The 27,511-nt window shown below is 42.8% G+C and overlaps 1 protein-coding gene and 1 pseudogene across 1 annotated transcript in view; one reads left to right on the top strand and one right to left on the bottom strand.

Annotated features, from left to right (window-relative positions):
* Positions 1-20,678, bottom strand: part of LOC135699219 (aminopeptidase A-like) — a 67,890-nt gene extending 47,212 nt beyond the window's left edge. The window contains exons 1-4 of the mRNA XM_065219421.1: positions 20,569-20,678; positions 6,818-7,101; positions 6,551-6,754; positions 6,328-6,491 (exon numbers count right to left, since the gene is read on the bottom strand). Of these exons, the coding sequence (XP_065075493.1) occupies positions 6,328-6,491; positions 6,551-6,754; positions 6,818-7,101; positions 20,569-20,599 (683 nt within the window). The 5' untranslated portion in view covers positions 20,600-20,678. The remainder of the gene's footprint in view (positions 1-6,327; positions 6,492-6,550; positions 6,755-6,817; positions 7,102-20,568) is intronic.
* LOC135699218 (uncharacterized) lies at positions 256-2,035 on the top strand (annotated as a pseudogene).
* Positions 20,679-27,511: the final 6,833 nt, after the last annotated feature.

Below are 27,511 nucleotides of genomic sequence, written 5' to 3' on the forward strand. Positions count from 1 at the left end.
ACTCGAAAGAAGAAAAAATATTGTGCACAAACACCTGTATGAGATGGATAATAACTGGGTAGGTCATGACTTTTCTTACACATTTCCTGTCACTTGGTGAAAGGTCATTTTTGGATTCAGCTGCTGCACGGGTAAATTGAACAATAATTAGCTGCGCCGTGGGTGATTTGCCCATAACTAATATCGGCGGATTTTCACATTTCTGGCGATCCTGCCAGGAGACGAACCTGGAATCTTGGAGACCACCGATAGGTAATGAAGGGCAAATCACCCACTTGCAAGGAAAATTGGAAATTTGAACGCGACCGGGACGGCCGTTCTAAAAAAACGAGTGAGGACGAATTTGCGAAAAATCGTCTCCTCGTGGTGGCACGGCCACAGGATAAGAACGCGACCGGGACGGCCGTTCTGAATGCGAGTGAGGACGGATTTGCGAAAAATCGTCTCCTCGCCGTGGCAAATCCACAGGAGAGAACGCGACTGGGACGGCCGTTCTGAGAAGACGAGTTAGGAAGGATTTTCACAGGTGTGACGCCAGTCAAGCCCAGCAAAAAGAAGAATTCGGAAAAGAAACGGATTGCTCTGGTCAGGCACAGACGAGGATGCAAAAATGAAAACACTAGCTTCTCGGAAATTTGCATCCTCTATCCTCGCCTCTATCCCCAGATTCCGATCCAGTATCTGTGGTATTTGTTCGAGAACTGCAATGGGCTCGGTGATTAGACAGCAAATCTGTTGCTAGAAGAGCAAAAGACATACGAATTCGAGACAGCGGTAATTTGGAAGCCGGTGCGGTTGGTGGCCTACGCGCGTTTGAATGTGATTGCAATGAAACAATGGCATCGCAAGTGCCTTCCGGTGATCCCTCCGGTAGTGGTGGTGGTGGAGGGGGTTCACCCCGGAACACAACGAAAAGAAAAGACAAAGCGGAAGATTTGCAAAACGATGCCTAAGTGCTGGAAGTGACGTTGGGAATTAATCTCATAAGCCAGCTACACGCCACTTTCAAGGATAAGCATGGCTCGGGTGCCATGTCCTTAGACGAACTAACCAATGAACGAACAAAGGTTTTCATGGCACCGAAATGGCAGAACAGTTGTATTTGTCGTTCTTGGATTCCATGTACAGCTGCAGGGGGAAAACAAGATTTTATGAAAAAAGATGACCGATTGGCACAGCAAATGGAAGCGAAGGAAAAGTATCCTGTTTTGTTCAAAATGACCATCGAAGATTCCCCCAACCTGAACGACATTATGGAAATGGAGTACGCCTTAACGGCGTACCGAAGCGAAATCAACGGCTGGGGTAAGCAAGCTCCGCAAGATCTGGCCTCGCATATGACTCGTCAAAAGCTAGCCGAAATGTATCCTATCATTGACGAGAAAGTCCTGGCAGAAATCCTACATGCCCACAAATTCAGCGACACTAGAACCGTCCTAAACAATTCCATTCCGGAAGAGTTGAGAAACCAAATCGCCCGCGAACGGAAAGCCCTTATGAAGCGAGCAAAGCCGAAAAACAGAAACCACTTCCTTCGTCCTCAACGTCGTCGCCTCCAACGGTCGAGCAGGTACCGTCATCCAGCGAAGACAACATCAATCTTCACCAGAAAACGGCCGAAGAATGCCGTAATATGTCCCAGGACCACCAGGAACTGAAAAACGAATGCCACGAGAAGGCACGGCATGCCATTCAGCGGGGCATGGCCGGGGTGGCCGAGTACTATGTCCAGGTTGCCCGGCTTCATCGAACCAAAATCGATATGTACAGCAGTAAGGCCTCGAATGCCATCATGGAGGTGCACAAGCTGACGATGAACAATGTGGACGTGTTGGATTTGCGCTATCTACACTCGGAGGAAGCGCTGCAGTGTTTAGAGATTTTCCTAACAGAACGCACCAGAAAACTGACCCACCGGACGCAGCAGTTCAAAGAACTGTTCATCAGTACAGGACGCGAGTTGCACTCGGCGGATGGCATACCGATCATCAAGCACCGGGTGAAGGCTATGCTGCGGGACCTGGGATTGAGGTAACAGGAAGCGCTGCTACCAAAGGAGAGGGAAGATATGAGCTGGATAATAACTGGGTAGGTCATGACTTTTCTTACACATTTCCTGTCAGTTGGTGAAAGGTCATTTTTGGATTCAGCTGCTGCACGGGTAAGTTGAACAATAATTAGCTGCGCCGTGGGTGATTTGCCCATAACTAATATCGGCGGATTTTCAACCTGGAAAAGATGCCGAAACAACAGTTTGTCAAGTGCTCAAAACCTACAAGAAAACCGTGAGTGTGGAAAGGAATCAGCGGACCTACGAAAAAACTGGGACCAGGCATCGTCAGCTGCGCAGCAAGGTGTTGAGGTGCGTTAAAGCCAACCCCGGTCTTTCGATCCAAGATGTGGCCAAAAGGTACAACACCAACTTTCAAACGTAGCGGAACATCCTTGTCAAGGAAGGATACAAGTCATACAAAGCCAGTAAACATCCGAACCGGCACATGAAACAGAATTCCGTGGCCAACAAGCGTGCAAGGCTCTTGTACGACCGTGTTTTGATGAAACAAACGGGCTTCACTTTGATCGATGACGAAACATACGTCAAAATCGATTTTAAGCAGATCCCCGGTCAAAAGTTTTACATCGCGACTGGGGATGTACCGAGAAGATTCAAGTTCATGTTTGCCGACAAGTTCGCGAAGAAGGCCATGATTTGACAAGCGATTTGCAGTTGTGAACTGAAAACGGAACCATTCGTCACATCCTCGACGATGACATCCAATGTTTACATCGAAGAATGCCTGAAAAAGCGTGTATTGCCGTTCATCCGCAAGCATAGAGGCAATGTCACCTTTTGGCCCGATTTGGTCAGCTGCCACTGCTCGAAGGTGGTTCTGGAATGGAATGCTGCCAGCAAGATCGATTTTCCGGAATTTCGACCAATCGAAAAATACTGGCCAATTCAAAGCAGCGACTTCAACGAAGCGGCAGAGCAGTCAAGGACATCCAGCAAATGCGGGCAAAATGGAAGAAATGCGCTGATTCCGTGTTCGTTTCCACTGTGCGGGTATTGATGGTCTCCAGAGGAAGGTTCGAAATTTCGTTCGAACTGGAGAAAAGTAACCATCTAATGCTGTAACATTGAAGCACTGTAAAGCCAAAATTAACTGACTTTTGACGTAGGACTACGTCTTTGATTTCTATATGGGGGTACACTTTGTGAAAACCGAAAATGGAACATGTAACAAATTAAGAAAGATTTTTAACGTTAATAACTCAGCTGGCCCTGGACCAATTTCAATAATTTTATCGCCAATCGATCAGAAATATGGCTACGCATCGATAACAATGCATCCGAATGTTGATTTTCAACAAGAAACTATTGAAAAACTGGTAAATGTCCGGCATTGCCCAAAAGTGTCGAATTAACTAACAAATCCACCAATTACCTACATGCATATGCTGCTTCCCCAGCACAGTCGTCAGAGAGTAGTAAGTAGACGAAACAAGTCGAAGTGGCATTCGCCTCCAATCCTCGGGCGCGTGCGAATAGGGAGGAGGGAATTGCGTAATATTTTGCACACTCATCGCTATATTCAGAACCAAACGCAAATTCTTCAAGATAACCACCATGCGTCGTCTGGCTCGCCGTGGCGGTGTCTGACGTATCTCCGGTCTGATTTACGAGGTGTGCTGAAGGTGTTTCTGAAAAATGAGATCCGTGATGCTGTCACCTACACTAAACACGCCTAGCGTAAGCGGCCATGGATGTCATCTACGTTTTGAAGTGACAGGGACGCACTCTGTTTGGTTTCGGAGGTTAAATCATCACCAACTTTGGCAACAAAACGGCTCTTTTCAGGGCCACCAAGCTTATTACAATAAAGAGTAGGATGGAAGATGCAACAATCTAGCATCTAAATTGACGAAGACGGCAGGAAACATTTGTTTAACGTACTGAGCTCGAATGCTACTGACGCCAGGGAGGCAGCTCCCACGCCTGGACCCTACCAATCGACCCATCAACTCAACCGGGGACCAACGGCTTTACTTCCCGAAGGAAGGCGTGATCAGAGATGGTGGCGCCGGCTGAGATTGGACCCAGGCCTGCTGGGGTGAGAGGTAATCACGCTAATCACCGGCGCCGATATCTTTCAAGGTTATATCATGGCTCATTTGCCCAAATTTGAGGTTAGTTATCTCTGAAATAAGTAATAAAGTGCAGGAACTCAGCGATGAGTAAATTTGCCTCATGTTTTCCCAGGTTTTTCCAGCATTTTCCAGGGAAAAATTCCCGAATTTGAGAAAAGTAAAGATTGGATTCACTCAGTCTATTGGTACTACTCCGAGACTGAATAAAATTTTCGTCAATTTCCTCATTTTCTGGCAGATTGTTTAGGTTTTCCACAGGAAACCATGAGACAAATTTACTCATCGCTGAGTCTCTGCACTTTTGGCGATTATGAGTGAACTAAACTCTAATTTGGGTCGTTCTCATTTGCCGTGTACGCAAAAGGAAAAGAGCCAGTGTCGCTGCTACTAGCAAACTACTCATAATGGGAGGAGTCTTTGTAGCTTTTATACCACTTGGTTGCACATCATTCTGCTTTAACCTGAAAAGATATAAAGGAGCGCTGCTGTATGGCATTAGCTCATTTTCGCTTCGGACGGCGTGGTGAGCAGCAATAGCAGCAGTAGGAAGGTGGTGGCTAGTCCACACCTTCACACCCAACAAGCAACAATTGACTGGTCGTGGCAAAGGAGGAAAAGGTCTGGTAAAGGAGGTGCCAAGCGTCATCGCAGAGTTCTTCAAGATAACCACCATCCGTCGTCTGGCTCGCCGTGGCGGTGTCAAACGTATCTCCGGTCTGATCTACGAGGTGTGCTGAAGGTGTTCCTGGAAAATGAGGTCCGTGGTGCAAGTTGTAATCTTGTAACTAAACTTGGAAGCTGGGGTGCAAATGATTTTGATCAATTCTCTTCATCAACTTTCTCTTTGAAAAAAATTACTACAAATTTGGTACGCCTATAATTCAAAAACGGAAAGGGTTAAGATAATAGATGATTGATCAATTAAAAGAACTAAATGCTCTGCACATTTATTCCGTCCACTAGCGGTCCTATGTCAAGCTTTCGTTCGTGCCCCTAGGCACAGATCCTTTTACTTTTTAAACTTATTAAATAAAAAATTACAGGTCTTTTTGTGCGTACCCATTCTACATTTAAGACATTTTGGAAAATTTATTTAGCTGATTATTCATAAAATGTAAAAGTCAACTAATAAGCAGACGTCTTGCAAAAAAGTTAATGAAGATCATATGTCAAATGAAATGTATAAATGGTCACACATACCGTTTATTCATTCTTACAGGACCTATAGGGTTTGCCTTATGGAATGTATATAGCTGATGTTTTGTATGTACGCATCAAACATCTTTCTTATGAAAACAAATCTTTGACACAATTACACTTTTATTAGAGTTTCGAAAAATTTACGGTTGAACTTTGTTTAAAAAAAAAAACATATATCTGTATTTGGCATCATCAAGCTAACATTATGTCTAACTAGATACTCAAAATACACATATTTTCACCATAAACAATATCAATCTCCTACGGGTGCTCATTTTACCCCCACCACCCCTACACTTGAATCGCCACCGGTGGTGCTGTTTGTTGTCACTGCAAGCGTCACTCTTCGCCACCATAGTGATCGAGAGGTTTATGTTTACCTCTCTCACAACATCGACTTTACCATGGGCAAACCTAGGCAAGGGGGAACGGCCGATTGCATTCCTACTTTCTAATAGAATTCTAGCTGGAGGTTTGTTCTTCCCAGTACATTGAACCAAACAAAACCTGCTCGCACAATAGCCGCACCCCCCCCCCCCCCCCTCCATACACACACACCCCCCACGCCACCCCTGAATGAGTGATCTGCAAAGCTATTTGTGCGCCATCGAGCGAGATAACTCGCGCAAATGAACGTGAAAATTGGTCAGAGCAAAGCCACAGCAGCCTTCAAACACCGTACCGTACATGTAAGCACCCGGCAAACACGATCATTAGATGTTTACCCTACGTTTAGATTCATTTGGCGATTATGCTGTTTTGCGGAGTGTGTTTACCAACTGAACCAGCTAATGACACACTTCAAGCAGAAACAGCATGCTACGACGACGCTGCTGCCGGGTTATGCAATGTGCACGGATTCTTTTGCCGGCGGAAGGGTTTTCCACGGTGATATGCGGTTGGACTTTGTAGCATGGCTGGACGTAGATCGGACGTAGTGCCTTGACAAATAGGAAAGCTTGACACTGAGGTACTTACATGCTCGTGTTGTTTTCTCCTTTATAACTGCTGGAATACAGTCCAACAATTTTATCCTCCATCTGGCCGGTAAACTCGATTGTCACTTTTGTAATGAAGCCCGGTTGCAAATTCTGGGAGGCCCTCAGTGTGAGGAAGTCTTTGTCCTTATCTTCGGATGATCCCTATAACAAATGCTTGTTTAGTTCTAATTCACCCAGATATACCTTCATACGCTACTGACCAGATATCCCAAGGTTGTATTCAGGCTGTTGATCTGAACTCTGCCGATCGTCAGATCGGAGCTATGCAGCACAAAGGTACCGGTTGCCTTCATTGTCAGAATATCGATTACCACCGTGCCACTAAAGGTTCCGTTCTCAAGGTGTGGGTAGAGATACAAATCATAGTGCAACGGGATGTTATCCTCCGGTAGACGGTAGTTAACCTGAAAATGTCATCCGAAAGTAGTTCATACATTATGTATTTATTTAATATCGATCCAACTGACCGGTGGAGTTTCAGTTGTTGTGGCCATCGTCGTCGTAGTGGTCGTGACGGCCGGTGACGTTTCCATCGAGGCGGTAGTGGTGGCCGGCGCCAGTTCCGAGGTGGTTTCCATGGATTCCGTGGTAGATGTGGGGTCTTCCGATGGAACAGCGTCCAGCTGGGCACGGAGGTCATGGATTTCGGCAGCCTTGTCACTGTTTTCGACGGCCAGCACCGTGGTCGAGATAACGAAAGCAAGCAGGGCCACACTGAGGATCGTGATTACCTTGTTTGCCATTACGGCATCTGCAAAATATCATTTATCATTTATCAATCGGGCTTCGGAATAGACATGGCTAAGCCATCCGGAGGCAATGAAAGACGAATGGCCGTTTTCGGAGGAGACTTCACGTGATATCTCTGCTTTGTTTGCATTGTTTGTGAAGCTGATGATATCGTGCCGGAGAAGTACGCTTATCAATGAGTCAAACGATTCAAGAAATACGATCATGTGAATCCGTAGTAAATACTGTATGACTGATAGCGACTAGTATGCATGCTTATCGATTGGAAATGTTATTCCAAATTGGATTTTTGGAATCATCGAGTAATTTTCTTAACTATCTATACATCAATAGTCCAGGCTGACTTTTTTTTTAATTCTTTATTAAGGAGATTTTTAGCTTTTGGCTAGTTTATCTCCAGAGAAACGAGAGGCCTCAGTGTGAGTAACCTCGAAATACATGGTATATTAACATTTTGTAAATAACTTTGGTTGCTGGCTCTTCAACTTATAAGGAAAAATAACAATATATAAAATAATGAAACAGAGGAACAACAGAAAGCAAAAATGATTTAAAACAAGCTACAAACGAATAATCAAAACAAAACAGAGCTCAGCTGGCATGGGTCCAATAGGGGAAATCCATCCAGCTGAGATGTCCCGACGGCCGAAAGAAATTCCTGCTATACCAAGTGGTAGATTTTGGATTTGCTGCCGAGGCCGGAGTATCATTCCCGAGCAGATCGCTGATGCTGGAAGTTAGGCAGAGTGACTCCCGAAGTAACCAACCCAAGTAACTCGGCGAAAAATCACGGATGCATCCCCTGCTTTGAAGCGGTTCTTGATCCGATTGTCCAATTAGATTCGTGAAGAGTGCCAACTTTTATCTTCATGCCAATGGACTTTGGCCACTCGGGGGAGGTCGATGTCGGCGGCCATGTGGAGGACTCTGTTCCCTTAGTCGAGGAGAATGATCCTATTGTTTCCGGAGGTCTTGGTGGAAAAGGCGGTGGCTTTTGTGGCAATATTTGCGTTTAAGCAGAACCGGAAAGGAAGAAGACCCACTTCGATGCATGCGGCGTCTGCTGGAGTGGATGGCAGGATACCAGATATGATGCGGATGTAGCTGTTGTAGCTGTTCTAACCAGCTTCTCGGAAGCGATACAAGTAATTTCCGTCCCGTAAAGCAACCTACTGTCGATGATGGCTCGCGCCACCCCGAACCGAACATCGCGGTTGTTGGATCGGTGAAACCGAGAGATCGTTTTAACGAGGTTGAGTCTACTGTGGCAGTCCTTTTTGACCTGTTGGAAATGCTGGTCGAAGGAGAGCGTTCGGTCGATCAGTACACCGAGGACGCGAACTGTTTTCCTGTTTGGAATGGCTTTGCCGTGGATCGTAATTGGGGTGCTGTTGATTCGATGATGAGACGAACATACGTGGAATTGGATGCTCTTCCTGGCGGACAGCTGGAAACCCATCGAGTCGGTCCATTTGACGACGGCAGAGACTGCCGCTAGCGTTTGCAGTAGGGTTCGGATCTGTGTGGGAACTGTGGCCACAATCAGCACATCGTCAGCGTAAATATGTAAATGCACCCAGACAGCCGGTCAAATACCCCGGAATGAACGGTCGGTCAAGAAGTTTTGTATGAAATACATCATATGCCCCTTCAAGCCCCAGTTTGTAAGTTTTTTCAGCACGGCTGGCGTCCACGTACGGTTGAAAGCCTTGGAGATGTCCAAAGAGTTGATTTCAACGTTGTGTTCCTGGTCGTAAGCTTCCTTGAGGACGTCCCCTAGAGTGGCAAAGTACGTGGATATACCGAAACCTTGTCGATGGTCGAGCAAGCTATTGGTCTCAAGGAACATCTTGAGTCGATGGTTCACCATGCGTTCGAATACCTTGGCCATGCAGGATGTGAGAGCGATCGGCCGAAACTTAGATGTGGCCCTGTCTTTTTCGTTTGCCTTTGGTATGGGCACGACGAGACTCTCCTTCCACAGGGTCGGGTAGGTATCCGAGATCCAGAGTTGTTGAGCATCTCAAGCATGCAAGTCCAGGCTGTCGATCTGCTCTCGAATTTTGGTTGCATGTAATAATACATATAATTTAGGTGCTTTAGTATACCCAAGTAACACAAATTCAAAGACTTATGTTGTGTAAACTGCTATACAACCAAAACCAGTCATACAAAGGTTTGTATAAACTGTTGTAAAACATGTGTGTTGCTTGGATAGGCACATAACAGAAGGGGAAGTGTGAATAAATCAATATTTCGAAAAGTGCTGCATTCTTCTACTCAGGGTTTGCGCGGTTTTTTTGTTTTTTTTCAAAATAATATAATAAATAAAATAATATGAAAAATCAGGATACATCAGAATGCATCCCCATGGGGATCAGCGACCATAGGAAAGTCTTCAACTCGATCGAAAACTGTCGTCCCATTTCTCAAATTAGGAAAATGGAGGAGTTGCAGGCAAAAAGCGAAAACATACAAATTTTCAAATCGACCTTCTCCGATCAAATTCAGTCGTGTTGGGCATTGTTAAATTTTCAAAATGGTGACATTAAAATTTGCCATAACATTGTAGCAAGGAACTGGAATTTCTGATTGAAATGACGTCTGAGATAAAGCTATAAAGAAAAATAAACGAAAAATTCATTTGAAGTAGTTATTTAAAAAAATTGAACCCAAATATCTCAAAATTTTCATTTTTTGGCTAGTTCGTTTATTTGTAAGGCTCATTCACGTTAGCTTTACGGAGCCGATAATTTATTGTTCATCGTTTGAAACAAAATTCACTTAATTCTATGTCTAGTAGGACTTGGGCCGAATACTCGCGGCTTAGAGTTAGTTTCAAAAATAAGCTTACGAAAATTTTAAACTTTTGAAATATTCAAAGCTGTAGACACTTGAAAACTGACAAAAATCGTAGAACAAGAACATTTGGTCAAATTGAATCATTTTCATTTTTTTTTTAATTTCTGATAAGGCACCCTCCAGTTTGTATCATTGCTCCAAAATCCAAAATATAAACCAGTGCTAACAATAGTAAAGATTGATGAAGGTTTAGAGGTCACACAAATGTTTTGACATTTTCATGGGAATAACTATGGAAGAATTTCAAAAATCACTTCTATCACTATGAATTTCCTTCTACTTGTCCAAGTGTTTAAACAATTCAATATTGGTCATTCCAGCTCAAGAGGGTACACCACCTGTGGTTGATGTCACCGATTTGAGCCAAACTTTGATTTTAATCTAAAGTACCTAGATCCTTCTCGGATACAACCCTGGATTTTCAAGATTTTTAAAAATTTCAACTGTCAGAAAAGATTACTCCACAACCAAATAACGTCAATATGAAGGTTTCTTAATGTAGATTCACGTAGGTGTACTCACATTTTATTTTTGTTATAGTAACTACAGTGAACAGGCCTATTCAAGCAGCAGCTGTCATCCACAACTGAAATTTTACATATAGACCTGCAAATCGATCGGATTTCATCGTACTTCTTAAGCACAACGTTTTGGCTGTATCCCATAGGAACGTATTTTTCATTTTTAGGACCACAATTAAACTATGGACAGAAGCATTCGAAGTGTATATGTTTGTGCTGCGGTATCTCAAGATCCTGTCTATTTAGACGGATGATTTCTTCGGCAAAGTTGATCAGGAGGTCAAGGACTGTTGAATAATGGACATAACAATTCGGAATTCTTCCGCTAGGCGGCGCTTGTGAGCATTCGAAGTGAATATGTTTGCGCTGCTGTCGGTAGTTTTTGTTTAGGATTTTTATAAATTATTCATACAAATATCAAAGACAAATCTTCTTCTAATCGCGGTTGATGCTATTTATTATTTAGTAACATGAACAAAAACAGATTTCATCAGTAGTATGTCTTGCTTTACATTAACGCGTTTCCACGCTTTTACTAATTTTCATTCAAGTTCAATTTAAATTGGTTTGTAATCCGTTGTTTTTTTTGAAAATTTAGCACTTCGCTCAACAGGTACAATTTTTCCGAACTGTTAGTTTTTTTAATGTTCGACGGTCGTATTAAAAACGTTTCTTCGTTAATTTATGCTGTTTTCTAAAATCAAGCATGCCCAGGGATCCCTAGACACAAAGTCAAGTAAACGGTTTTTATCTCGACCAGACGCAAAATATTCCTCAACGATAATTTTATTTGACAGAATTTTGCTCAATGAAATTCAGTGGAACACACTTAACACCACGTAAGAACTGCACTACACTGAGCTACTGTCACGAAAGAAACAAGAGTAAACAAATAATTCTTTTGGATTGGGTTTCGATGACGACATTTCACATTTTCGCTTCAAAGTGGTCTTCGTGGTCGAGTGGTTAGCAGCGTCACCCGTCTAACAGCTATTTTGCGTGTGCCATGGAGTGGGAATTCGATTTCCGCTCCAGCCGGTGGATTTTTTTGAAAATATAATATATACAATAATGACCCGATTCTATCAGCCCTCTTGTTGAAAATATTTTCTAATATTCTACGAAACCCATGCGCTATTTCAATGGTTTTATTGCACCAAAGTTTACCCTAAACATCGATCAAGAAGATTAGTGGAAAAGATTTCGAATTATGGATATAGGAAATTACTGAACATTAAAAGAATAATGCGTGAAGAGACTGATAAAATCAGGTCATTACTGTAGTTTATATTTTAATGGATATTAAGAGACCAAACTTGCTTATATGTATAGGAAAAATCCCAATTTATTCACCTATGGTCTGACCCTATTTAAACTCAATATGACTACCAATGATCTTATTTAAAAATTCTCACGTCATTTGATGTGGCACATGATTGATTTTAAAAAAGTCAAATCTGGCCACTTCCTCGGTGCAACCCGGAACATATCCGGATTCAGCAAATCTGGTTCAGGGTACTAGATATCATTGTTATTGAACTTGTTTTCGATTTCTGATGTAATTTATTGTGTCGCATGATGGGTTTTGAACTTACTCATAAACTGGTTATTTTCCCTGAGACACTAAGAACTTGTTCCGGCCGTATCTACGGAATTGTATGACCAATTTTGAAACTATTCCGTAGCATTTTATGTAATCATAATCCCGAGCAAAAAAAAATCAAATTGATAACAAGTTCTATGACCCGGTCATCACTTTTTGATAATGTCCTGCAAAATACCTCAGCTGCGAAACCTGCCCAAACATGTTCAAGAAGTACTGCGCATCGTTCTTGATCTATTTGGATGTATATAAGAAGCTCAAGTGACGTTCTAGGTCATCCAAAGCATTCTGTAGTTTAGAAAATTTGACAACCAAGGCCTGCACAATGTCCTCAGCGTCGAAACTTGCTCAAACATGTTCAAAGAGGTTCTGTACATCGCTCAGGATCAGTATGATGTATATATGATGCTCAAGGTTACCAAATTGTCCTTGATCTCAGATCAAATAATGTACCAGGTCATTCATAACCGGTGCAAGGTCCTTACAGCCGTGAGATGACCAAGTGACGTAAACGCCACCATGGTCAATTTTCACTTTTCTTCATATTCATAATCTATACCCTAAGACCAGAAAACACTCTCTCCATGATAAACATGTGTTTTGGAAGCCTGGATACAAAGTGACGTAACCATACATTTTCGGAGAAAGAGTAATATGTTTTCACTGTTTCTACGGATAAGTAACGTCCACCATACAAGAATGTTGAAAATTCAAAAGAAGTTTTAAACAGTGAGGTTCATATTGTCCGCTTGATTTTGACATTTTTTAACAGAATGAAATTTTTTTTGGCAAATTTTTATAATTATTGCAAGTTTATGCAACCAGGTCCATGACTATAATGCACATCATTTTCGTTGTAATTGATGGTGTATGAGATGTTCTAGGTTTTCCATGTTGCTTTGGAGTTCAGATTATTTGATCTACTGGCTCAACCATGAACTGCACGATGTTCTCAGCGATAAAACCTACAAAGACATGTTCATAAAGTTTCTGCGGATCGTTTTTGATTTATTTTGATTTATAATCAAGGTTCTCCAAATTGTCTTGAGCTCATATCAAATGATTTACCTGATCAACCATAACTGATACAAGGTCCTTAGCAACTAAACATCTCCAAACAACATCTATTTAAGGTGTATTAGAAGTTCTAGGTTCTTCAAATTGTTCTAGAGGTTTTTTGATCTACTGGATCAACTAAAATCTGCACCATGATCTCACCGACAAAACTTTCCGAAACACGTTTATACAGTTTCTGCTGTACGCTTATAGTTGATTTTGAGGTGTAAAGGGTTATACGGTCAGAATTTGGTCAATATCAACTTGACGTATTTCTTTCAATTTTGCATTTAAAAAACCTGAACACCCCTCATTTTGAAGGTGTGTGTGTGTGTAGAATGTTGCTCCTATTTTGATTTTGGAATTTACTCTTCAGTTGTCAAAATGCCGTCCAAGCAAGAAGAGCAGCGTATCAAAATTTTGCTCGCGCATCGCGAAAATCCGAGCTACTCGCACGCAAAGTTGGCAAAATCGCTAAAAGTTGCCAAATCAACCGTTACAAATGTAATTAAAGTGTTTGGGGAACGTTTGTCGACAGCCAGGAAGTCTGGATCGGGGGGAAATCGAGACGACAAAGAGAGTTGCCGGTAGTTTCAAGTGAAACCCTAACCTCTCTCTCCGAGATGCCGCAAATAAGCTGGGTGTATCGTCTACAACCGTGCATCGAGCCAAAAAACGAGCCGGACTATCGACTTACAAGAAGGTAGTGACTCCAAATCGCGATGATAAACAAAATACGACGGCCAAAGCGCGATCCCGGAGGCTGTACACGACGATGCTGACGAAGTTTGACTGCGTGGTAATGGACGACGAAACCTACGTCAAAGCCGACTACAAGCAGCTTCCGGGACAGGAGTTTTATACGGCAAAAGGAAGGGGAAAGGTAGCAGATGTTTTCAAGCACATGAAACTGTCAAAGTTCGCAAAGAAATATCTGGTTTGGCAAGCCATCTGTACCTGTGGCTTGAAAAGCAGCATTTTCATAGCTTCCGGGACTGTCAACCAAGAAATTTACGTGAAAGAGTGTTTGAATAAACGTCTGCTGCCTTTCCTGAAGAAACACGGTTGTTCCGTACTGTTTTGGCCGGATTTGGCATCTTGCCATTACGGTAAAAAGGCCATGGAGTGGTACGCCGCCAACAACGTGCAGGTGGTTCCCAAGGACAAGAACCCTCCCAACACGCCAGAGCTCCGCCCAATTGAGAAATACTGGGCTATTGTCAAGCGGAACCTAAAGAAGACCAAAAAAACTGCTAAGGGCGAGCAGCAGTTCAAGGCAAACTGGCTTTCTGCGGCGAAGAAGGTGGACAAGGTGGCTGTACAAAATCTGATGGCAGGGGTCAAGCGTAAGGCCCGGCAATTCGGATTTGGAAAAGCGGAAGCCTAACTGAACATTTTTCCTGAATTTTATACTAATTGAACTTGAAAAAGAAATTTAATTTGATTTTTTAAATAAACGATTTCACCGATTTACACGCGTTTTCCCTTGACCAAATTTTGACCGTATCACCCTTTATAAAATGTGTGAAAAAAATAGTTTGAAAAAAAAAGCAAATGGCGTTCTGCGAGAGAGAAAAAAACTATGTGGAAAAAAGTGGTTGGAAAAGATGGCGTCGAATACAGAGTGAATAGAACAACAAAAAAAATTTAGCTGAAAAACAATGCAGGACCATGAAAATGCAAGAAATGTCAACGTATTTTTATGTTCTTTTTTTTTGGAAACAAATTTAGTGAAAAAAATGCATACGGCAGAAAAATTACACAGCAAAAAAAAAAGAAAAAAAAAACCATCGAGTTTAGAATGTTATGGTAGCAGTTGAATGTGTGAGAGCTTCAGCGTGGAATTTTTTTTTAAAGTGTTGCTTCGTGCAATGCTTGATAGAATGCTTGTTTCGTACAGAGTTATGCTTCATGCAGAGTTATGCTTCGTGCAGAATTTTGCTTTGTGCAGACTAGAGATTTGCTTCGTGCAAGGTTATGTTTTGAGCAAAGTTGTGCTTCACACAGAGTTATGCTACGTGCAAGGTTGGGCTTGCTTCGTGCAGAGTTATGCTTCGTGCATTGTTATGCTTCGTGCGAGTTATGCTTCGTGTAAGGTTATGCTTCGTGCGAGATCTGCTTCGTTAAAGGCAATGATTGAAGCGGAGTTGTGCTATATAAAAAAATATAAATAAATAAATGTGAATTTTAAATGTTTACAAATTTAATAGGTATCGAAGTTGTCGAAAATTGATCTTGAGGCAGCGTATTACCATTTTGAGCTAGAAGGTGACAGTCGAAATATTACCACGTTTGTCGCTCGTAGTGGAGTATACCGATTTTGTAGACTCATGTTCGGTATCAAATCAGCACCTGAACTATTTCAAAGGGAAATGGAGAATCTCTTCAGAGGGATTCAGGGATTGATAGTATACATGGATGATTTGCTAGTTCATGGGTCAACAGATGCGGAACATGATCAAATTTTGAGGGAGGTTTTGGATCGTATTCATAAGAGAAACATGAGAATTAACGAACAAAAGTCTCAGTTTGGCGTAAGAGAAGTTATTTTCCTGGGTCATTGCGTTACAACCGAAGGGATTAGACCTACTGACGACAAAATCAGAGCTATTTTGGATTTACAACCTCCCAGTTCAACAACGGAATTAAGATCTCTTCTTGGATTGATAAACTTTGTCGGAAAATTCAATCCCAATCTTGCTGCTATGACACGTCACATGCGATCATTGCTAGTGAAGAAGAGTTCATTTACTTGGAGTGAAGAGCATTCACTGGAACTAAGAGCTATCAAAGCAATACTGGGAAAGGTTGAATCTCTAGGATATTTCGATCCTAATGACGAAACACTATTGACAACAGATGCTAGTCCGTTTGGATTAGGTGCCATTTTAGTTCAAATTAAAGATGGTATTCCAAGAACAATATCTTGCATTTCGAAGAGTTTGGCAGACCATGAAAAAAAGTACTGTCAAACGGAAAAAGAGTGCCTCGCTATAATATGGGCAATGGAAAAGCTTTACATTTATCTCTACGGAATTCATTTCACGTTGGTGACGGATTGTAAACCACTGGAATATTTGTTTAACAAATCGCAGTCTAAACCATCAGCTCGAATTGAACGTTGGTTTTTGCGGTTATTGAGTTTCGATTTAACCGTTAACCATGTATTCAGGAAACTGGGATGATGTTCCAGTGGGTTATAAAACTGCCACTATTAAAGATGATTTATCAGTGTATGGGGAATTGATCCTTCGGGGTGACAGAATTGTTGTACCTAAGGGTTTAAGAGAACATGTCATAAATCTTGCACACCGTGGACATCAGGGAGGCACTTCCATGAAAGCGCAACAAAGGGCTAAAGTTTGGTTCCCAGCAATGGACAAGATGATAGATTTCTTTCTACAAAATTGCAAACCCTGCAAAATGACATCCCTTCCCGATAAACCTAATCCTATGTCCCGGAGAATTCCTACACAGCCATGGCAAGACCTTGCTATAGATTTTAAAGAATTAAGGCCTTCCCGGAGATATATCTCTGCTTGTTGTAGTTTGTTATACTTCTCGGTTCATCCAAATCGAAGCAATGAAGCCAGCGACTACTCAACGAGTTATAGGAGCACTTTTGAAAATGTTAAGCTCGTTTGGAATTCCTAGATCGATTACATCCGATAACGGTCCCCAATTCAAGGCACTTGAATTCAAGAACTTCTGTCTCAGTTATGGGATACATCTTAACCTTTCTACTCCATATTGGCCTGAGCAAAATGGTGCCGTAGAAAGGCAGATGCGCAACATAGGGAAACGGGTAAAGATCAGTTCGATTCAGAACACTGACTGGAAAACTGACTTGTACGAATACTTGATCCTGTATCACTCAACTTCTCAAGAGACTACTGGAATTTCACCCAGTAGAATGATGCTCGGAAGAGAAATTTACAACGGAACACCATCAATTCATCAGCCTCCGGCATTATTTTTGGAACCTATCAAAGACAAGGATATGGCGTTGAAGGAGTATCACAAGCAGAAGGCAGATGAGCAGCGCCAGGCTAAACATCATAAGTTGGAAAGGGGAGATACAGTATTGCAACGGAACCTAAAGAAAAGAGCATTACAGCCAAATTTCTCAGAAAAAGAGTTTGAAGTCGTGGACATCGAAGGAAGTGCTGTTCAGATAAAATCCAACGAGACAGGTAAAAGTTACATCCGAAATAGCACACATCTTAAGAAGATGGATAAGCGATCAGAGTTGCCGGAAAAGCCAGACAACGCGACACCACGATCAACACATACGGGGACAATGACAAATGAAGAAGATGGAGAGTTGTTGACCGACAACAGAGACGCTTCGACAACAAACAGTCGTATGATGTTGCAAAGACAGCGAACGGCTCCAGCTAAATATGAAGATTATGTACTGTAAACTGGTAAGTGAAGTTATACAAGACTCATAAAATATTCAGTCAACAGAAAATTTTGTATGTTAATTGAATTATAAAAAAAGGAGGAATGTAACGGTTTGTATCGACACAGGTAGCAACACGCATTGATTATGGAGACGGATTCCCCAATGTTTTCAGTAACGGGTTTGAGATGAAGAAGATGATAACGAAAGAGACAAAACGAGTCGGTAGGTAGAAAGACCGAGCACGACGAGTCGGTCGGGGAGTTGTATTTGAAACGCGGAATTGATCGGACGGAAAACGGGAAGAGTCAAATATAAAACGTTACAACTATGTTTGTTTTGATTCGCTATGAAACTTTGACAGATACAATGAGGGGTTAGTGGATTTTCCTAGGTTTCGAGGGGTGAATCGATTAGCTTGGGACCGAAGATAGTACCAGAGCTGAGCCAAAAAGTTGAGTTCGTTTCTTCGGGACCTTCTGGTCTTAGAGTTACCTCTATGCTAATACCATAGAGGTAACTCTAAGACTAGTAGGTCCCGAAGAAACGTGCTCAACTTTTTTACTCAGCTCTGGTACTATCTTCGGTCCCAAGCTAATCGATGCACCCCTCGAAACAAACGAAAATCCACTAACCCCGCATTTTATCCGTCAAACTTTCATAGCGAATCAAAACAAACATAGTGTAGTACTGGAATAAATACTAGAATGGGATACGTTAATCGTTTGCTTGGGAGCAATAGGCTAGTCAAGTAGTGAGCCAATTTAAAATCGTTAGTTTCGTATTGATTGTTGATAATACCATAGAGGTAACTCTAAGACTAGAATGTCCCGAAATAACGTACTCAACTTTTTGGCTCAGCTCTGGTACTCGCTTCGGTCCCAAGCTAATCGATTCACCCCTCGAAACATAGGGAAAAGCAATAACCCCTCATTTTATCTGTCAAACTTTCATAGCACATCAAAACAAACATTGTGTAGTACTAGAATTTCGACTAAAATGGGATACGTTAATCGATTTGCTTGGGACCAATAGGCTAGTCATTGCTAATACTAACGGTGGTAGAGAACTCTATTGTCTAACTGTCAAATTTGCGTCAACGCAACGCAAACGAATCTAATGGCGGATAGATTTTCTATCCATCAAAACAATTGAAAAGGTACTATCAACTTTAATAAACAAAACGTTGATTATTCTTCCCTCACCAATCGAATGCAATTTACATGCATCATCGGATATGGGAAACTTTCCTCAACCCAAAAATGGTGTTAGTTTGCGTATGCGAGCCTTGAGTCCCGAGAAAAGGGTTTCAGCAGTTTTGTTCGAAATAGCTGATGTGCTCTTTTCTGTTGTTGGTCGTGATTTGCTCGATTGGTTCCGCTATTTGACAGCTCAATTTGTTCCCGAGATTCTATCCACCAGACTATGAATATAGCGACTATAATCTATTGTGTGTGGTCCTTTAGAGTGTTTATGTGTCAAATACTTGCCTTTCAATCTCTTCTTGTATCTAACAAGTACAAAATATCATTATAACATCTAGTAATTCCAAAATTACAAATTAATTTACAATGTTTCCATAGATGTTCATTAATTTAAAAATACATTTAAAAAATCCTTTTATATTAGTTTAAGTTTAAGTTAAGTAAAAAATTTCAATACTTAAATAAAGCACTCAGAAAATGAAGAATCATTCTAGAAGACATACATTTTTTTTCCTCTGTTCGGGACCTAACACCACTGCGAGCAGTAAATTGATCTATTGTAGTATATCCCGTGTCCTTAGTTTAGTACATGTCGTATTGATCCATAACTGTTGAGAAATGATGAAGTATTCGTTTTTTTTTAGGTTGTCATTCTTGCACTTATCGCATGGATCCGACTCTAATGGAAAGGTCCCGCTATTTATACCATTTGGAGTGTTGAAACACCCGCCCCTTTGTCAGTTAAAATTAAGAAATGACACCGATAATAACCATGCATCAGAACCCTAATCTTAACCACTTCAAACTAGGGAACAACGAATAGAAGATTAGGAATCACATAGATGAAGACTGACTCATTTTTTCCTTGTTTCTAGATCATCTTCGGTGGACAAAGCCGAGTCTTATCGCTATCAACAAGGCATAAAAAGTAACAAGGACTAAGAGGTGTTCATGTGATTACTGAAAAAATCATGTTCTCCTAGTTTGAAGTAGTCAGGACTAGGAATCGGTGGTAGATCTTAAATCCCGTAACGTACCACGAAAAGGTGATCTAATCACGTTACGGGCAGACATCAAAATACTACAAACAATAATTTCGTCGCAAATAGTCATGTACCACTATTATTGATTTCGTCCCACTGTGAGCCGGACTGAAATCCGTAGAATAGCAGAAACCATGCATATGTGAAAGCGTGTCTTCTGAAATCCCATGGTGGTCCTAATTCGGTTTTGCTCTCTGATCTAGCATCAAAAGTCGTCCTAGACGATGTGTAGTTTATTAGTTGAAGTAAATTCTAAATAAACTGGAGAGATGAGTCAAGCTGAAATTGAAAGAATTTTGGAACTTCTCCACTTCAAATTCCTCTGCGCACTTCATGTGCACTTCAAAAGTATTATCGACCGATAACCAAAACGTGGGTAAGTAGGTCTATTTATCACTAACTCGCCTATTTTTTAATCTACTGAATAATCGAAAAATGCGATTACTATACACAATCTCCCCAGTTATAAACTGGCTCTACAATTCAATCGTCAAACAACTGAATTGTGTAGGATTATATCAATTGCTTCGATTAAGTGTTAAAATTTTATGATTTAAGAATTGAAAAACCCTTCAACACCTGAGATTTCTTTCTGTCGCAAGGAGATACTTAGCCTATTTCGGCTCAAGAACTAGGGGTTTCTAAATATAAGTCGCGTGCTTGGAACAAGGGAAAAAGTGAACCACGAACAGGAGCTAATTCCAACAATGACCCAAGTGCAGCAAGATTAAAGTAGGTTTAGGATAAACTCAAACTTCCATCAGTCGACGTACCAAGAATGCCCTTCAAAATGCCCATCACCATCCTGATGGTCTCTGCGTTGCACCTCCAATATCACTTGAATCACTATCTGTCACCCAATTGTCCGATTCTTCCCGAATTAAACGATCCGTTCGATTCGCTACGCACAACTAGACTGGCGATTCCTGCACAAAATCCCCCAAATCAGCCTTCGCAGTCGACGCCGTTATCCGAGGGACTGTAATATAATTCATTATCAAACAACCTTAAAATACGAACAATCACGACGGGGACGTCACTCTGGATAGAGACAGTCTGCACGGGAGAAGATAATGTACACACAGCTTTACTACTGTTATTGCCCGTTATCGTCCCTGCTAGCGGCGAGAGACCTGAGAAGGTGCTGAAATGAGCGATATTGATTAGTTTGAAAACAACTGCCTCCAAGAGCTGGAAGAATCTGCCGGTCATTCAATCTTCGATTCCGTCGTCGAGATAGATAGCAATCGAAAAAGCTTTGGTGCTGTTGAATTGAATGATTTTGGGAAATAGCTACGGACTTACTTACCCTGTTCGGTTTTGTGATTACTGAGTTTTTAAAGAGCTCCAATCTTATGATGTTTAGAGAGCTACTCTTTCGATCATATTTTTTTGTCAAGCAAATCAATAGCTTCACATACATTTTCCCATACAAACATTTTGTTTTTCCTTTGATTTGTTTTCCGTCGATCTTGTTTTCCGTGCTAAGCACCAATGCTACCGACGCCAGAGAGGCAGCTCCCACACCTGGAGTCTACCTATCAACCCATCAATTCTTGAACCGGGAACCAACGGCTTTACTTCCGATGTGATCAGAGATGTTATGCCTCAGAACATCCCGGCGGCGCCGACTGGGATTGAATCCTGGCCATATGGAGAGAGAGAGGTAATCCCGCTTACCACTACACCACCGGCGCCGCTACCCATACAAACTTTAAAGTTCGACCGCAAACCTAGACCGTAACCAAATTCTTTCAAATTTGGGACAGTTGTAGAAGACCTCGATACGGATCGAAAGTGTAGATGGGAGCAGGGGGTTGTGATCCTCCATACAAACTTAACCCACCCTAATGTTGATATTGTTCGTTTCATAGCGTGTGACATTTTTAGCTGTTTTCAAATTCCAGTGAAGAATTACTAACATCAGTAAAATAATATAAGCGTGTTTATAACAAAATTTCCAGGTAATTCCATCTTTAGACCCAACATCAACACAAAGATTTTGGAAGCCTAATTTCGGAGTCCCAATGAAACACGCTGTGACAACAATTGAATAATTGGCTATCATATCACGTGTGTGTATAAACGGTAGTCTACCCAAAGGCGTTAATGCATTTTATTTACGTAGCAATGTTTTAGGCTGGTAAAATTGACACGATTTTGGAAGAAATTTGCGAAAAATAAGCGAATGGCCGAGAATAGCCAATTAGCATAAGGTGGTGTAAAAGCTCGACCCAAGTTGAAAAAAAAATCTCAAAACTCCCTCATTCAAGGTTAACAATTTTCTTTTGCAGAACTTTGATGAATTTTCAGTCCATTTGTAGCTATAACAATTTTTTCAGAGAAGTGTTCGCAAACTTGATGGCAGTTTTGAAATCTTTTTGCCACTACAAATCTTCCACGATAGTGTGAAGGACATAAAGAAACCACATGTTTGTGCCCAGAGATTGTCAGAACTTGGCAAACAACGTAATCCACTCAAAAACAGGCATGGAAAATCATTTGCATTCATTTCGTGCATTCATTTACATTCATTTGCCTCTAACTTTTTTTTTGAACAGCATTCCGCAAATTGATGTATAGAGATTTTGTAGGTTTTATTATTAGCTACAACTTTTGTTCACAAGTGAAATTCGTATTTCTTATGCACGACGAACCACAGCGAACAGAAGCCACTACTGTTTTTCAGTGAATGTATTTTACATTCACTGAAAAACAGTAACAAGTTCTGCCCACTCTAGTTCGTGATGATATAGATTTTAATTACAAGCAAAAGTTGTAGCTTATAACAAAACCTACAAAAGCTGTATACATCATTTTGCGGAATGCTGCTGATGAAAAAAGTTAGAGGCAAATGATTGTAAATGAATGTATGAAATGAATGCAAATGATTTTCCATGCCTGCTCAAAAATAGTATTTTTCTGCATTTTTGCCGTTGAAAACAAACAAATTAATCGAACAGCATCATAAATGCAATAACTTCGGGTTTTCAGTATGTTATGAAGCAACATTTCACCTTTATTTTCAAAAAAATTCTGTTCAAAATATTTTTTTTTCTGCAGTTAAAAGATACAGGGATCTTGAAGACTATTCGATCCCAATTCAGAAAAGCCGGTTCCATCAAACACTACATTGACACTACACAAGCCACACAGCACGCAGCGTAAACTACAACAACTTTTACAAGACTGGCTCAACTGAATCATGTACAAGGAGAAGCAATCAAGTCAGAGCCTCGCTCGTTCAAGCAAGCATCTTTTTTTATAGCAAGGTTTAGGAAAGCTTCAAAAAGCTTGGCCTGTAGTGAAGTTGTCACAGTGTGGTATCCACTAGTTGCCTAGTGCAGCTCCACTAAAACCCATTCCTTAATCTCTCCTCTGCCCTCCCCCCGGGACCACTGTGAAGTGACTACTTCGGAGGGTGGCTCATGCACTTGTCGTACTCTCAGCGCTAGCTGGCGTTGCTAGATCACCGCTCTTCTCTCCATTTTTCGCTGCAGCTCCGACATAATCTGCATGACTGCCCTGTTGACGGCATTCAAAGTGCCCTCCTCTCGACACATTTCATCGACGACATTCTCCACGTTAAGGACGGGCATCTCCCTTCGCACTGCCTCGAACCACTCTCACAACTTTCCGTACTCTTCCGGCTTCTCTCCGCCTGTAGCACTCGCTGTCCTCCATTACGGTGATGTCGATGGGATCCTACCGGCGATAACGCATACTGCTTCCGACGAGATGGTTATGTACGAACTAATGACTCGCATGGTCATGAGCCGGAACGTGCTACTCAATTTTCTTTGGTTCTGCTTCGTTTCCAGCGCTGGAATCCAGATGGGACCTCCATATCTCAGTATCGATAATGACACACTGGCCAGAAAACGCCTCTTGCTACTGCTGGGACCAGTGTTGTTTGGCATGATTCTAGCTATCGCGTTGATGGCCTTCGAAGCCTTCTCACAGGCATATTCGACATGGCTGTTGAAGTTTAGCTGGTCATCGATCATCACTCACTGTGTGTGTGTGTGTGTTTTTTTTTTTGCAAGGAGGAAACCCTCAAAAGACCATCATGCCACCGCTTGACAACCGGGCGCATGGTCACGGTGACAAGGTGTGTAGGATTCTTACCGCACTAAAACCTCCTTGGATGCATTGCCCTTTTCCCCCCGGAACCACTTGTCGCATTACTTTGGAGGGGGCTGTGCATTACGCACCTAATTTTACCTCAGCTAACTGGCGCTTCCACTTCGCTGATCGTCTCCCCAATTTGTGAGCCCCCGGTGGTGGATTCAGCCTACTCTGACGGAGAGTTCTCCCGGCTTCGGCTTTCACTTTGCACTTGTGTGAGCACATTACTATTTGCTAGCTGATCTTCTCGCCATTTTCGCTGCAGCGTTGACATGATCTGCGTTACTGCTCTGCTGACGGCGTTAAAGGTGCCCTCCTCTCGATACAATTCTTCGACAACATTCTCCGCGCTAAGGGCGAGCATATTCTCTCGCACATCATCAAATCTAGGACATTCAAAGACCACGTGCCCTGGTGATTCTTCCACATTCCCACACTCCGGACAGAAGCGTGACGTTGTGTGTCCGAACCGACGCAGGTAATCCTGAAGCAGCCATGACCAGATAAGAACTGCGTCAAGTGGAAGTTGACTTCTCCATGCTTCCTGTTCACCCAGGTCGAAATAATCGGTATTAGCCTGTGTGTCCATCTACCGTTATCTGCTGCATCCGACTCCTGCTGCCACTCAGGTATCGGCACTGTTCTCACCATTTTTCGTACTCCTCTGGTTTCTCTCACCATATAGCACTCGTAGTCCTCCGCCAAGGTGATGCCGATTGGGATCATACCGGCGATAACGTATACTGCCTCCATCGAAATGGTTCTGTACGCACTCACGACAAGCATGGCCATGAACCGGAACGTACTGCTCAATTTCCTTTAGTTCTGCTTCGTTTTTAGCGCTTCCATCCAGGCTGGACCTCCGTACCTTAGTATCGATGAGGACACACTAGCCAGAAGACGCCTCTTGCTGCTGCTTGGACCACATCGCGTCCGATCCGGATTTAATGTGCGTGGGCCTTAAGCGATTTCTGCCCTGTGTTTGTCGCGTAGACCAGGAACCGGTTCTGGAAGTAACTACTTAGAATCCTGCAGAGGTAGTCTGGAACCCTCATTCAATGGAGCGCCTTGGCGATGGCCTCCCAGCTGGCGCTATTAAATGCATTCTTCACATCAATCGTAATCACGGTGCAGTATCGATTTCCTCTCCACTTCTGTTTGAAAGCTTTCTCGGCTCTGTCAATCACTGTCCGAATTTTATCCACCGTCGATCTTTCTTTACGGAATCCGAACTGCCTCTCCGACAATCCGTGTTCACTCTCCGTGCATTTCGTCAGCCTGTTCACGATGATCCTCTCCAAGAGCTTTCCGACAGTATCCAGCAAGCAGATTGGCCTGTACGATGCAGGATCCCCTGGCGGTTTTCCAGGCTTTGGCAACAGCACAAGCTTTTGTACCTTCCACCTATCAGGGAACTGACCCTCGTCGAGACATTTCTGCAGCACAATCCTGAACATGTACGGGAACGTCTGGGTCGCCGCCTTCAGCGCCACGTTGGGAATTCCATCCGGGCCAGGAGCTTTCTTCGCCTTCAACCCTTTCGCTGCTGCTAGGAGTTCCTCGTTGGAGACTTGTTCAACGTTGTCTCCATCTTTCTCGCCATATGGTGTAGGTGGCCAGGGTCATGCTGTGGGAAAAGTCCATCCACGATCACTTTCAGCTTGTTCGGGGAACATTTCAACCGGCATCGTTGGACCTCTGATCTTCGCCATCGTGACTCGGTATGCGTTGCCCTAGGGGTTGGCATCGACATCGCGGCACAGCTCCTTGAAACTATTTGACTTGTTCAGCTTTATCTTTCGTTTCGTTGCAGCCCTGGCCTCTCAGAATACCACCCTGCGCTCCTCTCTGTCTGCTTCTGTTTTTGCTCTCTGAGCTCGCCTTCTGGCTAGAAGACAAATAGCACGGAGGGTACTTATATCCTCGTTCCACCAGTAAGCTGGACGCCGCCTGTTCGTTGGATCCAGTTTTCTCGGCATAGCTGTATCACATGCCCTTGCCCTTGAGCTTCGATGAAGAGATCCTTATTGAATGCCTTCGTCTTCCACTTCCGCTCGCTTACTTTCGTCCTTCGCATTTCCACCGGTGTCCGTTCACCGATACTGTACCGGATCGCTTGATGGTCACTATGGGTGTACTCTTCGCACACTCTCCAGTTCATATTTGTCATTAGTGACGTACTGCAGAAAGTGACGTCGATAATGGATTCCCTACCATCTTTGCGGTTTCTCGCCTGGTGACCGAAGCCCATGCATTTGTAGCATCTCTCCATTTTCTTAGATACCCGAGGAATAGCTTTCAACGGGCACACTGACCATCCAACCTTGATTGGGCTAGTCTTCCGAAGAAAGTCGTATCGACACCGTCTGCGTACCACCATACGCCTTCCTCAACCGAATTGCCATCGGTACGTCTCCAAGGTTGCATTGTACCTTCAGCGCACTTTTCAACTCGTTTTCTGTTGTGATCTCGTCCAGATCCCTGCACTCGACCACTGACTCCTGGGATAAGGCTCTTACGTTAGCCGACTCGCCAAGAGATTTTTCGACGAGCTCCTTAAAAGCTGCGCTCTTAACCGTAGGATCCCTTTTCAGCTCAAATAGCATCTCGCCTTTCTGGGTTCGCCTGGTTTTCACCACGTTCTCGCCTAGTTGTTTCAACTCCGGATCCTCTCTCATTTTCTGGAGAAGTGCTGCGTGAACGTTTTGTCCTTCGCCCCAACAACCAGAGCGTCACCCTTGCTTCTCTCCCTACGAGGCCTAGGCTTCTCCTTGTTCTTCCTGTCTTCCTTCTTCTTCTCTTCCTTCTTCCTCGCTTCCTCTTCCTTCTTCCTCACTTCATCCTCCTTCTGTTTTTTTTCTTCCTCTCCTTCTGGTTCTCGACTTAACGCCACCCACCATTTTCTCCCATCTCCTTGATGCCTTCCTCGTCGTCCCTGCGTTTTTTGGGCTCCTCCTCATCTCCTGGCGTGTCCCTATCTGTCTTTTCAGGACGTTGATTTATGGGTCCCTTCGGCGTCTCATGTGCTTGAGCCAGTATTATGCTCTCCTTGGCCTCCAGCAGAGCCTTTTCGGCATTTTCGGCTCTTTTTCTCCACTCTTGAAATTCCCGATCTGCCACTGTTATGCCGGATTTGATACCGGTCACAAGTTGCTTGATCTCTTTGTGTACGTTGTTTTTATCCTTTACGAACACATAGAGATCATCGATCTTCCTCCTGACCTCCGTCATTTTGGTTCTCTCGAGCTGCAGTTCTTGAGATTTGCTACTGCTGGATATTGGTGTGAATATCTGGCTTAGCCCAACGCCTGGCTGCTCTTCTTGAGACTTACTGCTGCTGTTGGAACTCGCAGTGGCCCCCAGGTTCGACACTGGTGATCTCTGCAATATTCCACTCCTTGCGAACACGTTCGCTCCTCCGTTTTCACTGTCTGGCGTCTTACCGTCGTCCTTCATATTAGTTTTTTGGTTTTTTTCTTATAATTCATTTTTGTTTTTTTTTTCTCCGATTTTCTCCATTCTGATGGTCCCCCCTCCGAGCCGCTATCTCCACTCGTTGTATGTAGTCTCCTATCGTGATCCCATGGT

The sequence above is a fragment of the Ochlerotatus camptorhynchus genome, unplaced genomic scaffold (assembly GCF_037179485.1).
Source record: "Ochlerotatus camptorhynchus isolate MF236.1 unplaced genomic scaffold, CSIRO-AGI_Acam_v1.1 ptg000104l, whole genome shotgun sequence".
Classification (NCBI taxonomy): Eukaryota; Metazoa; Arthropoda; class Insecta; order Diptera; family Culicidae; genus Ochlerotatus; species Ochlerotatus camptorhynchus.